The 13877-nt window shown below is 42.4% G+C and overlaps 1 protein-coding gene across 1 annotated transcript in view; it reads left to right on the plus strand.

Annotated features, from left to right (window-relative positions):
- Positions 1–7218, plus strand: part of LOC107372970 (apoptosis regulator BAX) — a 44799-nt gene extending 37581 nt beyond the window's left edge. The window contains exons 5-6 of the mRNA XM_054738454.2: positions 4153–4257; positions 4331–7218. Of these exons, the coding sequence (XP_054594429.1) occupies positions 4153–4257; positions 4331–4429 (204 nt within the window). The 3' untranslated portion in view covers positions 4430–7218. The remainder of the gene's footprint in view (positions 1–4152; positions 4258–4330) is intronic.
- Positions 7219–13877: the final 6659 nt, after the last annotated feature.

Below are 13877 nucleotides of genomic sequence, written 5' to 3' on the forward strand. Positions count from 1 at the left end.
CTTAAGACAACTCGTTACTCGCAAGGAGGGGGAAGTTAAAACTTCCCTTATCTTAAGGTTTCTTTATATTATTCTGTTGTAAACTGTAAAGTAAGTCCTGATAATTCAGAGACCGATCTTCGACATGCTTACCTCTGTGCAATTATGGCCAGGGCCCCAAACGTGAAGCTTTAGAGAAAACCTGAAAGAATCAGGATTATGTTTCTTTTTCAAAAAAGGTTTATTACAAAATCAAAATACAAAAATTGGGTAAAGTGAAAAACAACTGCTATCCCCCACGGAGGAATTAGTTCAAAATGATTAAATAAGAGTTAGTTTACACTAGCTCTTGTCTTCTCAGAATCTCCCCAAGAACGAAGCCCCGCTCGATCTGAGCTGCATCCTTTTATATCACTTCTGAGACTGCTCTAAACAATGTAAGAGTCACAAGTCATTCTCTCCTGACAGTTTAGGTCAAGGGGTCATTTACCAGATACACTTTTTTAGCTCTACATAAGACATTTGGTATCATTTTCAATACATGCAGTATTCACATGAGGGCACAAAAGTTACATTCTGCACTCCTGGAATGAGAGCACAGGTCATAAATCTTCATGTTGGTAGCAAATTGTAGATCTTCCTCCAGCATTCCTGAGAGCTTCTGGGTCCAGTTGGACTTTCCTCACTCCATGCCAGTCCTTCTTTTCCCGCCAGAGGTGGAGTTAGGGGCGGGCCCAGGGGTGTGTCCATGGGTGGATCCAGAGAAGACAGCTTGTCTTTTGACCCTTTGCCTAGTTCTGTCCTCACCAGCAAGTCCTGAACTATTGTCCTCTTGACCCTTGTGTGACCCTTGTCTCTGACCACTGTTTCTAAGCCTTGACCGATTGCTCGGACTTGCAACACCATCGTTTAAAGTTCCTTCTCCCTTCTGCTCAGCGGTTCCACGGTTGCTAGGCGACGGAACGTTCGCCGAGGGAGTGGCGGGAATTCATGAAGGCTAGGCCTGTCCAAATTCACAGCCGTTAACATCTGGTCTACTCGGCCGACGGAGGACCCAGCCCACGTCGGGCCAATCACAGAGCGTGACGACAGTCAGTTACCCAATGAGGATTTTTCTTCAGCACCATTACAGATATTTACAAGTTTTACACTTGTTTCATGCTCGTATTTGTCAAAAATGCTTCATCAGTACCGGATACTAGTCAGTATGAGTATCCGGCTCATCCCTAGCTGTAACCACCCTGCCCTGCCTCCTCCTCCTTGCTGCCTGCCGGCTGTGATCACAAGCAACAACAGAGTAGTTCCCGCTGCTGCTTCGGGAAACGACGCAAAAAAAAATGAGAAAGAAAATCAATAAAACTTGTGATCTTGTAGGCGTGGCGCTGGGATTACGCCTATGTAAGGGAAACACTGCTGTAATCCTTAACCCTTTAAGCGCCAACGTCGCAGAATTGCGACAAGCAGCCATGTTGGATTTAATAAGCCACAGCAGCAGAAATGGGCCCTCATGCAGTTAATACGTTACACAGCGGGGTGGCAGACACCTGTAACTTCAATCCAAGCAGGTGTGTTACTATTCAAATTTATGGAGTATTTAGAACTTGAACCCCGCCCACCAGTCACAGAGCCGTGGGGCTTGTCAGAGCAGTCAGATGAGTGAGAGCGAGCAAGTGGTAAAGAAAAAAAACACAATGCCGAGAGGAATGTTCTGTGCTGATGAAGTTCTTGTGTAGTACTGGCAGATTCGGATTTGGAGGAAGAATATTTCCTTTCCGAGGATGATCTGCGGTCTTCAAGCGAGATGGAAAGCGTGGCTTCAGCGCGCAGCAACAGGGAGTCTTGTCAGCGACGACGCGGTTACATAAGCAGCCCATCCAGCCCTTATCTTGTCCGATGTTCCGCGTCACTGTGTCCGTACTGGGTCTGCTGGTGATTGATTCAGCCCCGGGGGTGTAAACCACGGGAAATGGAGCCGAAGGGGGAGAAACCGCTGGGTCGGGGAAAGACAGGTGGCGGGGTGGCCTCGAGCAGCTTGTATTCCAAGTGGATCAGGCATTTTGATTAGCCAGCTGGATACTGTGGAGACAGGGATCTGTCAAATTCAGAACACATTGATTTTCTGTCAGTTTTTTTGGATGAGGAATTCTGTTGAGCCAGTATGTGCTAAAATGACCCGTTACAAGGTTAATGAAAGAGTCACTCAGACCCCACCGCCCTCCGTAGCCAGAATATCACACTTCAGTGTGGCGGGCCGCTGGTTAGCTGACATACCTGGTGCTGCAGTCTGCTTCCAGCAGGTTTCCTGCATGTTTTAAATCATGAACACATCTGATATGTTTGATTTAGGGATGAATTGTTTCTGTAGACGCTAGTGATGGCTGGGGAGACATTGCACACAGCGAGGAGACACGTTTTGCCTTTGGTTCTACTAAATGGACAATAGGGATACTAAAACCAATGCCACACTGCCTAGTCTTCCTTTAAATAATAAAAAAATAGATTTAAAGTAAGAATAGACGAGCACGTTGCGCATCATCCAATTAGGGACACCGGTGCTCTGACAGCCCAAGGGACATCAAACATAGAGGAAAAGAAGAATGGCTGGAGCAAACTGGTCCTGCAAATAGTTTAATAGGTGTAAACAAAAAGAACTAACGTTTAGACAAAAAAATGTGTTCCTCAGAGATGCAGCTTACTGTTTTCTAAGATCTATATATAGATTTCTTCTTTTTGTTTGCACCTATTAAACTATTTTCAGCACCAGTTTGCTCCAGCCATTCTTTTTTTTTCTCCGTTTGATTTAATGTAAGTTTGTAGATTGTCAATAATTTCACACATTTTACATAATTTCTGGTGATAAATTAATTTAAAAACAAAAAATGTGAGGAGGCGTTTGAGAGCCAAAAGAGCCGGTTCATTTTAGTGAGCCGAGCTGAAGAACCGGTTCTCTTAAAAGAGCTGGAGTTCCCATCACTAATAGTCCAGGCTGCTGGAGAACTTAATCGGTAATCCAGGCTCACCCCTTTAGTTATGCCACTTATAGAACGCTTGATGCGTGACAGCTCACACTCAAGATCTTGCAAGAAGATAGCTTATCCCTGTTGACCACCAGTATTATCTGTCAGTTGTCAATAAACTGAACTAAATCGTGTCAAAATAAAATCCATCAGTGTGAATAACATGTGCAGCGCTGTAGGCTGCACAAATAGATGAAAAGACGGTAATGAAAGTAAAATTTCACATTTTTCATGCTGATAAAATATGCCAAAGGCAATGGTTAACAGCCACGAAGAGAGTTTGTTGCCGCCAAAGACTTATGAGAGAATAAAAAAAGAAATCTGCCCTAAAAGTCCAGGCAGGAACAAGTTATGGCCATCTAATGAGTTACATGTAGGATTAAGTGCTATATAAATAAGTTTCAGTTCAGGCAATCTTTAATGTCATTGTTTTTGTGTTTACTGAGCTCGTCAAGCATGTCAAATGTATGAAAGTTATTAATTTATGTATTTATAAACAGTTTGTCTCAGATCTGCCCAGCCTCCAATGTGTATCGCTTTGTGTTTCTGTTTGCGATATTTGTCAGATTAAACAGAGAACCTGTCTATCTCCAAAGACAAACCGTATCACCGCGGTCTTTCAGCACTACGCTGCCCACTGCAGGACAGATCCAGTTACACCTTCGTTGCTTCAGCTGTGAAAAGTCAAGGCATGCTAATCAAATAATGTTAGATATCTCAAGACAATTCTGCCATCCACACAGCTCGTCAGCTATTTCAAACTGATCTAGAGTCTCTGCGCTAAACATGAACTTTTTGATCATCATTCCACACAAAGATGTGTTAGATGACCTAAAATAGTAATATTTAAATCCCTAGATTTTATTTTGTTAGATTAAATCGCAGAGACACAGCTGTGGATAGCAGCTGCAACGGGTCTTTTTGCCCTCAAGCATTGTGTGGATGTGGGCTATTACCCAGATGCAAACACTAATATTCAATGGGTCTATTGGCTCAAGCTGCTGGAGGGAGAACGTGCTAGGATATTCTGGCTCTTCAGTTTAGTTAGGCTGTTATAGGCTCAGACTGCTGGACCTGGGCTGTGTCTGCATGAGGCTCCATTGTAGCCTGTCTGTTGTCATTCAGATGTATTAATTTTTGTATTTTTCTTTGGAAGGCTCTGACCACCGACCACCTGGAAAACATCAGGATGGTGATCAGCTGGGTTCTTCAGGTGATCAGGGACCTCCTTTATCCCTGGCTGGTGCAGCAGGGGGGCTGGGTGAGTTGTTGATGTGTCCTGGCACTTCTCAGGACCACCCACATTTCTAACCCCACCCTCTTTATGTTTCTAGGTAGGCGTAATCCAAAACTTTTCCCAGTGGAGGACTGTGGCCATTGTGGCATCAGTAGTTGTGGTGGCAACCTTTGTTTACTACAGAAAGACTCAATGAGACCACCGGTCTTCCTGGCTTTAGCAGCATGCTGATGAAGATGGATTTTGGACAACAATCACAATAATTCTACCTCCATCTTTATACAACAAGAAGGAGGAAAGTACTGAACTCTGAGGAGAAGATCTTCTCCTTTCTCAGGTTTTCAGCTTCCAAAACCAACCTCTGATATAGCACTTCTGTCCTCCTTTACCACATTTGGCTTCCACTGCAAAGACCTGTGTAGCAAGTTTAGGTGATCCACAGGTCGTAACCAGACCTGTGGACGTGAACTGGGTTGCCAGATCTGATTAGGCCTCAAAAATCCAGACTGAAGCTCAGAAAGCACCCTTTATGCTGCAGCTTCCCTCTGCTTTAATGACACATTCTGCAAAGGTCCACCATCTTTTTCTGTTCTTTCATGTTTGTAAAACAGCTGCAGCGTGAAGGCTGGCCTTAAGTTGGCAACCAAACACTCCAGAACGCCTCTGAGGAGAGCTGACTGTTAGGGTTTCTTTGTTCAGGTCAGTCTTCGATAGTTCCTAATATGTGGGGTTTTGGCTACTTGGATCACAGCAGCCTTTCTCACACTGCCCTTCGCTCTTTTCATTCAGAGTAATCCAGATTATTTTGTTTGTGTCAGGCTCCACAAGTAGGAGTCAGTGTTGAGTCTAAACCTAATCTGTCTAGAGTTGCTGAAGAATTTGTTTTGATTTCAGTCATGGTCAGATATAAAGTGGCATCTCTAATGCTCCCTGTAGTGTTTTAGAAGAAGATATTTTAGCCAACATAATGTAATGATAGTAATTATTGGTTCAGATTAAAGCTTCAGATTGTAGCTAGGGTGACCAGATCCCAACATGCCAAATGTGGGACAACATGAAGTTCCAATGAGAAAAAAACAAACAAACATAAGGTATATTCTGCCTCTTAGCCCTACATCACTGTTACATATACATACAATTATTATTATCATCATATATTTCTGACATATATTTTATTTGAATTCAACATGAAGAGGCATACAGCAAAAGCACAGTTCCTCTCACGTTACCACAACAGTAGTGGCTTTGATCATTTTAATAATGCAGATAGGCCCACAATAATGAACACATGCAGGTTTAAACAGCTTTGCAGAGTTTTCATTGAATGTTTTCCACAACAGAATGACAGTAAAGTACCAGTAATATTTTTTAGATCTATTTATGTTTGTTTTTAACGAAATTTCCACTAAAATCAGCATCTCATAGAAAAAAGATCCATACTTTTTAGCTATTTTTTCATAATTCAGAAACAAAAGTTTTTTTAACATGACAACAAATCTCTTCTAGATTATAGGTGAGAGAATAAACATCAGATTCTAATCTCTAAACATTTCAGATAATAGTTTCTTAGAGTCACTTTTTGCCTCAAATGTCTGAGAATAAGTGATGAAAGCTTTCATTTACTCATTATTTCTTCCCTCTGCTTTAAGGGCTCAGCATGTAGCAGGTATCTGAAACCGCAGCACCTTGTCTGTGTTAGAGCCTCCATTGTGTTTATCATGGACCTGTCTAATTACTGGAAAACCTGCTTTTGGCCTCTTCATATCGGACTCCGCACCGAGACATGAAGAACGACTCAGAAACAACAAAGACTCTGTCGAGTATCTCTGAACACGTTTAATTTACGAGTTAACAGCATTTTCTCCTCCGTGCTCGCTCACGCTTGTTTTGGTGGTTCGGGCACACTCCGGATCTGCGATAAAGTCCCGCCTCCGTCTGATTGACAGCAACAGGCAGATTTCTCCACAGTTTCTTCTATAAGATTGAAACTCGTACGGGAAACTGTCAAAATAATGCGGGACATCAGTCTCAATCTGCGGGACTCATGAAAAGTGATGAAAATGCGGGACTGTCCCACACAAAGCGGGACGTCTGGTCACCCTAGTTGTAGCAGAACAGAAACACCATCAGGACACTGGATGCTCCAGCATGCTCCTGCAAGTCCATTATGGATTTTTGGTACAGTTACGCTGAAACATGAAGTTTGTGGTTTCCTGCTTTTTGACCAGCATGACCAGAGCTGGACTGGTCTGAAGGGGCACCATGTGAACAGAAACAGGACAAAGAGCAGCTTGTTCTACTCCATGCTGACAGAAATCCATGTGAAGACACGGACATGATGTCAGACACGTGGCTTATCAGAAACCTTTAGTCCTATCATATGGATCTGAATGTAAACCGTGAAGCTGGAGTCTCAGCGGCATGAGCGGCCAAATCCCGGAAGAGGCATGCGTTTGTCCTGAGCGGCCTCTGACGTGGTGCAGGACCCATCTGCAGTGACACGCAGCTTCTATAAAACCCTCTTTCTGTCTCTTCACAAGACCGTCTCACTTACCAGTCCCCCATTTTATCTTCTTACTCCGTATTTAAAGCGTGTTCTTGAATGAAATGCTTTATTGGATCTTAGTGAATATTTCCAGAGCTTTAGTACTTCTGTGTGTTTTTATTTATATCCTCCAGTTTTACAGCCTTTTTAATCCCTTCAGTCCTAATAAGTGAAACAAGTGTCACCTTTCTAAACCACAGTGAAGCTGAGGCATGTTGAAGTAACCTGAGGTCAGTGGCGGCTGGCTGACCTGGGGTCTGCTCTTGACTTCCCTGTTAGTGTCTCAGTATTTTACAGTGCAATAGTCTGCACCTTGAAAAGAGTATCACACTATTTTTAATCATCCTGGGGTCACTTTTTAAAAAATGCCACTTCATATTTGTTTAAAAAATGATTTGATGGAGTTTTATTTCTGTGAATAAATTTACAACATGTTCTAACTGCTCACTGGGTCTTCTGTTAGTAGGGTTGGGCATCGTTTGAATTTCAACCATTCTGATTCGAGTTCCTCGTTGTCATTCCGGTTCCTATGGATTCTGTTTTTTTCAAGAGGCAGTATCCAAAAACAATACATGTTTTAAATCAGTGGTTCCTAACCTGGGGGTCCCGACCCCCACAAGGGGGCGCCAAAGCCTCTCAGTGGTTCGCCAGGACCTCTCCACTTTAAGGGGTTAAAACTTCATTCATTACTTGTTTATAGCCTACATTTTGCTCACGTTTTTTTTCATGAGTGAAAAGTTTACTGATATTAAGACAGGAAATAATTAGTACAGAAAAAGTAACACACTTTTAAGAACATTTTGCTCAGCTCACTGTTTTTTCAAGTGTCAAAAGTTCATTAAAGATAGGACTGGTGGATTAATCACAGCCTTTACAGTAAATAATCTAGTATAAACAGTAATGTACACATTTAAGTACATTTTGCTCAGTGTATTTTTTATGTGTCAAACGTTTGTTGAAAGGAATGATAGATTTATCATCAGTGTTTACAAGAAACAATGTGTTCAGAAAAGTAATACAAACTGTCAAGCACATTATGCTCTGTTTGGTTTTGTTAATGACTTTGTTCTGTACTGGAGCCTACTATTACTGTTATCTATTGAATCAAAGCATATTAAAATGTGCTTGAACAATTTTATCATTTCTTAATAATGTTTGTACTGGAAGAGAGAATGGGAGGGGGTCGTCAAAAATTTAACTGGTAAAAAACGGGGTCCCTTGGGAAAAAGGTTGGGAACCACTGGTTTAAATGAGCCGACTAACCACAGGTCTTACTTGATGAAACAATCTGAACTTCAACATGAATTTTGTTCTATGAACAATAACGTCACCTTCATTTAGACAAAAACATGTTTTAAAGAAGGGAAAAAAAGACTTGCTGCACAACCAGTGTTTTTGTATCTGATTGCAACCACAGTATGAACTGAAGAAACCTGTAGGATGAGAGGCTAAACATCTTCAACATACCCAGAAAAGTCCAGCTAGGGCTGTGCAATCCAGCGGTACTGCAAAAAGAGCACACATTTCTTCTCAGCTGAGCCATGCTATTTGCTAGTGTAATGATTAGTAGGTGGTTACTTTTAATAAATTGTCAATAGAAGATAAAGGTATTAAATAAATGTAATAATCCATAAAAATGGATTATCAATATTATCGAGCCTTTAATATTTAATTGATGATGAAACTAGGTACTTTGATTAATCCAGGGAAAAACACTTTATAATAATTTGACACAGAGACAAAAATATAGTTTATAAAAATCTATGACTGTATTAATGATGATGAAAGGCAAACGATTATAAACGGTGATTCACAGTGATATCAAATGAGACGATGAATGAACTCTGATGAAACATGACCTGGTGTGTTTAAGAGTTCTCTAAGTGACTCAGAAAGGTGTGATGTCTGGTTTATAAAATAAGTTTGGGTGTTTGTTGGATGGAATTTATCAAGTTATCAAATTTATATCAACCACCATTGTTTAGTCTATGCACCCTGGATCATTGAGGCTCCCGGAGATCCGGTCTGCAGGCAAAGCCGTCTCTCGGAGCGAGTGAGTGGACTTCTGATGAATCTGAGGTTCATAGGCACCCTCAGCATACGTACGACTGGTCAAGCGATATTTCCCAGGTGGCTTCTGGCGGATGGTTTCACGTCTGTGGAGTGGGTGGGGGATTGAGCAAATAATAGTTGATTTGAAAGGATGGTTCATATGCCGCTAAAATCATTCCACTGAAAAATCAGCGTTGACTCCCCAGGATGGTTATTTAGCATGAGCTGTGAGCTTTTTGCTGAGCTCTTGACTCTGGCAGAACTGGGTGAAATAGGAAGTGATTTCACTTTTAATGAAATGGTTATTCATAAACTTTGACCAACCAGATCTGAGAAATTTGTAAAGGCGTTGTAGCGTGATGATTGACTAAATTTTTATTAAAATAGTCAATAAGATGGGATGATTCTATATGAATATGAAATATCAACCTGATTGATCTTCGCATGCTTAATCAGAAGATTCTAGTGTTCTTTACTTCTTCAGGGACCATAAACACACTTTGTAACAATTCAGACAGAGTCAGTATATAGTTTATAAAAATGAATTTATTTATTTTCCCTAAACTACTGATTATACATGACAAGACATGAATGGACTGATGGATATGATGCAATCTATTGAATCAACGCACCCTTATGTGAAGATCCCTATTCAGATCCAGGAGGTCACGAGGTTGTGCTGGACTCAGCTGATGACATGGACCTCAAGGTACCAGGAACTCGTAGATTAGCTCCGATATGACCCGTCTAGTCTTAAGATATCTCCAAGTCACAACAGGAAGTTGGAATGCTTGTTTGCCTCTAAGGCTGTTGTTGGCTTTTAGAAGATTAAAAGATCGGTCCCAAATCGCCCCATTTCACTTAATCACCACAAATTTGTAGCTGGTAACTCAAGACAAGTGGGGGTGGCTTGGCATCACTTTATGGGAGTTTTCAACAAACTGCGGAGCTGTGGCGGTGCGGCGGTCAGGCGTACCGCTGCGGCCATATGTTTGCCTCCCATTTCGTCATTTCTAAAGATATTAACACAAAACTTCTGGTGAGTGATCCTAGTCCAGCCCCCAAAACAATTTGCTGTGAAAATCTGGTAGGCGTGGCCTATGTCTGGGTTTTGGGAGCATGGCGAATTTCGCCATCACGCCATGGAAATACATTTGCCTCTCATTTCTTCAGTTATTGTGATATCGCAACGATATTTCTGGTGAGTGATCCGAGTCTGACCCCCAATAGAAATGGATAGCTGAAGTTTGTGGGCGAGGCCTAATTTCTGAAATAGTGCCCCCTAGGACCATTAAAACTGTCAGCCTCAAGCCATGCTTTGACTGAGGATAACGAAATTTGCTACACTAATGAAATCACTCAGGACCTACAAAAACGTCTCTTGGAGCCAAGCTCAAAGTTGCACAGGAGGTCGGCCATTTTGGTCCAAGTATTCGATTTAGTGGTTTTCGAACACGTTGTTTGGAGAATGATGTCCCGTCGTCCTTTTCACCGATTGCCTTCAAACTTCTGCTATATACTCTTAAGACATAGGGGGAAAAAAATTCAACTGTCGGATTTTAAATAAGTGTAAAGGTGTGGGCATGGCTAAGCCTCAAACTTTGACCTGTCGCCACGCCACTCTTTTTTTTCACAGCTCCCTATTGGACTCATTTTACTAAATCACCAGCAATCTTGCAAATAACAGCAGACAAGTTGAGGTCACTTGGTCTCCAGTTCAGGCAGGTTTTGGAAAAAGGTGAGGCTTTGGGAGCATGGCGAAATTTGCCATCACGCCATGGAAATACGTTTGCCTCTCATTTCTTCAGTTATCGTGATATTGCCATGAAATTTCTGGTGAGTGATCCTAGTCTGATTGTCAATAGAAATAAAGGTCATAGTTTGGTGGGCGTGGCCTATATTCTGAAATAGCGCCCCCTAGGACCTTTAAAAGTGTCAGCCCCACGCCATGCTTTGACTGAGGATTACAAAATTTGGTACACCAATATAGTGTCTCAGGACCTACAAAAAAGTCTCTTGGAGCCAAGTGCAAAGTCGCACTGGAGGTTGGCCATTTTGGTCCAAGTACTTAATTTAGTGGTTTTCGCACACGTTGTTTGGAGAATGATGCCCCGTTGCCTTTTTCACTGATCGCCTTCAACCTTCTGCTATATACTCTTAAGACATAGGGGAAAAATTCAACTGTTGGATTTTAAATAACTTGAAAGGTGTGGACGTGAATAAGCCTCAAACTTTGACCTTTCGCCATTACATTACTTGACTTAATAGCTCCCATGTGCATGATCAGATCTATATCAAATTTTGTGTGATCACTGACCACATCTCAAGACAATGACAATGTGACCTGCTGATATCACCTAAGCCCCGCCTCCTGACAACAGGAAGTCTATTGTTTTGTGGTGAATGACTAAGTTCCACAAACAGCCTCCGATCTGCATGAGACTGAACATGGCAATCAACAATCATGCCCTTTAGCCAATGAGGCACAAACGGTTGGTAAAAGTTGTATAATATCACCACAGCGCCCCCTACATACCTTTAAAACTGTCATAACTCCTAAAGACGAGGTCACAACTGCACCAAACTTGCTATGTGTCATCACACAAAGGCACCCAACACAATCCTGTGGTCATTGGTTGATATCGCTTTAGCTCCGCCCCCTGACAGATATTAGGCCCTGAACAACACATGCATAATGCAATTCACATCAAACTGCACACAGATGATTGTTGTCAACCTACAAACTGCTCCATGGGATCTTTTCCTAAATTTGGGACAGCGCCCCTAGATACAATAAAACCTTTGTAACTTCTACAAAAAAGCTCCAAACTATATAAAACTTGGTGGGAGTCATCACGCAACTGCAATCAGCACACGTATGTGCTCACTCATTCAAATCACTTTAACTCCACCCACTTACAGTCTTTTGTCTCTAGATGACCCATGCAACGTTTGATTGATGCCAAATTAACAGAAAACCATCTTTGACTAGCAAAGATGACCTCTATGGGATTTAGTTGCAAATGGTCACAGCGCCCCCTAGATAGGTTCAAACTTTATCAACTTCTAAAGACAAGGTCAGAGTGGCATTATACTTGGCTTGTGACATCATGTGACTGCACCAAACACATTGATTTGGTTGTTGGTTCAAATCCCTGTAGCTCCACCCCTTCCAGCTCACTGGCTCTAGATAACACACATAACATCTGATTGATGCCAAACTACCACAAAACCATCTTTGACTCCCTAAGAGGACTGCAATGGGGTTTTTATGTAATTGGTCACAGTGCCCCCTAGATGAGATGAAAAGTTGATTACTTCCTAATACAAGGTCAGAATGGCATTAATCTTGGCTTGTGTCATCACGTGACTATACCAAACACATTGATGTGGTTGCTGGTTCAAACCCCTTTAGCTCCACCCCTTTTCGGCTCTCTGGCTCTAGATTACACACACGACGTCTGATTGATGCCAAAATAACAGAAAACCATCTTTGTCAACCAAAGCTGATCTCAATGGGATTTTTCTGTAGTTGGTCACTGCGCCCCCTAGATAACTTTAACCTTCAGTGACCTCAAAAAATGTGGTCAGAGTAGCATTAAACTTGGTCTGTGTCATCACACCACTAGTGTGGTAAAGATAAGAGTATCCCCTAGGGGTTAGATGTGTAATTTCATGGTGGGCTCAGAGAAGATGCTGAGTCAGGGTGAGGTGCGGATGAGGAGACCGTTCGCGGTTTCTGGTATCGTGGTGGTCGACGTTTCTGTTCCGCGGACGTGCTCGGGTGCTCCAGGCTGCCGGCCAGGCCAGAGCAGCGCAGAGCTGCGAGGGCCGAACGACTCTGATCGCAGTTTTAATTTGACTTTGTTCTTCTATTCCTCTCTATCCTCTTATTTTCTTACTCATCTAGAGCCTGTACCTTGAAGGAGCGTCTGTAATTTAATTGTGGCCGCAATGTTCTGTTGTACAATAACAATAAAGCCTTTTAACTCTAATTCCCATTGTGTTTAGGACTGCAAGTATCCAGGGTCAGGAGAGGGAGTCAGTGGAAAGCCCACTGCTGAAACCTGGCCCTGGTTTGTCCTCATGGACAAGGTGTTGGGACAGAGGCCTTCCACTAGGCCTCCTGTCTTTATTGCCTCCATTCCCGAGGACACTCCAGGGCCAAGTGCAGCAGCGGGTGAGACGGAGGAGAGGGAGAGTGGTGGAAGTAGCCAGGGTCATCAGGGAGAAAAAGAAAAAGGGATGACGAGTTCCTTCACCTGATCAGGGAGGACATGAGACAACAGAGGGAAGGAGAGGAGAGGAGAGGAGAGGAGAGGAGAGGAGAGGAGAGGAGAGGAGAGGAGAGGAAGGAGGACGGGCAGATTTTTAGCTTTGATGGAAAGGATGTTAGAGAAATTGTTTTTTTTTTTAGTTTCTTTTGGTTCTGGTTCAACATAGTTGTTTGAATGTTTTTGTTATTTGATCAACTGTAATAAAGTTTCTCTTTTTTGATCATTTTACCAGTTTTATTATTCAGTTTTTAACAAGTAACAACATAGTAAATAAATGGTAAGGGAACACTGTAAGGCATAAAAATTACAGATGAAAACAATATAGTAACAGTTAACTTGGAAAGCAGGCAGTCTTTGGTGGTGATGCTAAATCTGCTGACCATGGATCACAGAGGTGGATGGAGTGCTGGAACCGAGATCCGTGGCTGAACTTTTCTGGTTGGAGAGTGGAACGTCAGACAGAGTGGTCTGCAGAGGGTGCTTCTGGATGCCTCATCTCACTGACCACTGCATCGTCCATCAACAGGGTTTGCTGGGCTGGCTCAATCGACGGCTGTCACATCACTAACATTCAGATATGTGCCAAAAAGGAGATCATGACTATAATACTTGCAACTCTAGCAGATAACAGGACTAAATGCTTTTTAAAACTAGAGATTCCTACGTAAAGTACTTGCCTGTTAACAGTAATCGTGATCTGGTGGTACTTACTCCAGAGCAGACACCTCAGCAGAAAGTTGGTCCCGCCAGAGTGCACCACTGACTGCCTC

Source organism: Nothobranchius furzeri, chromosome 9 (genome assembly GCF_043380555.1).
Source record: "Nothobranchius furzeri strain GRZ-AD chromosome 9, NfurGRZ-RIMD1, whole genome shotgun sequence".
In the NCBI taxonomy this organism is placed as follows: Eukaryota; Metazoa; Chordata; class Actinopteri; order Cyprinodontiformes; family Nothobranchiidae; genus Nothobranchius; species Nothobranchius furzeri.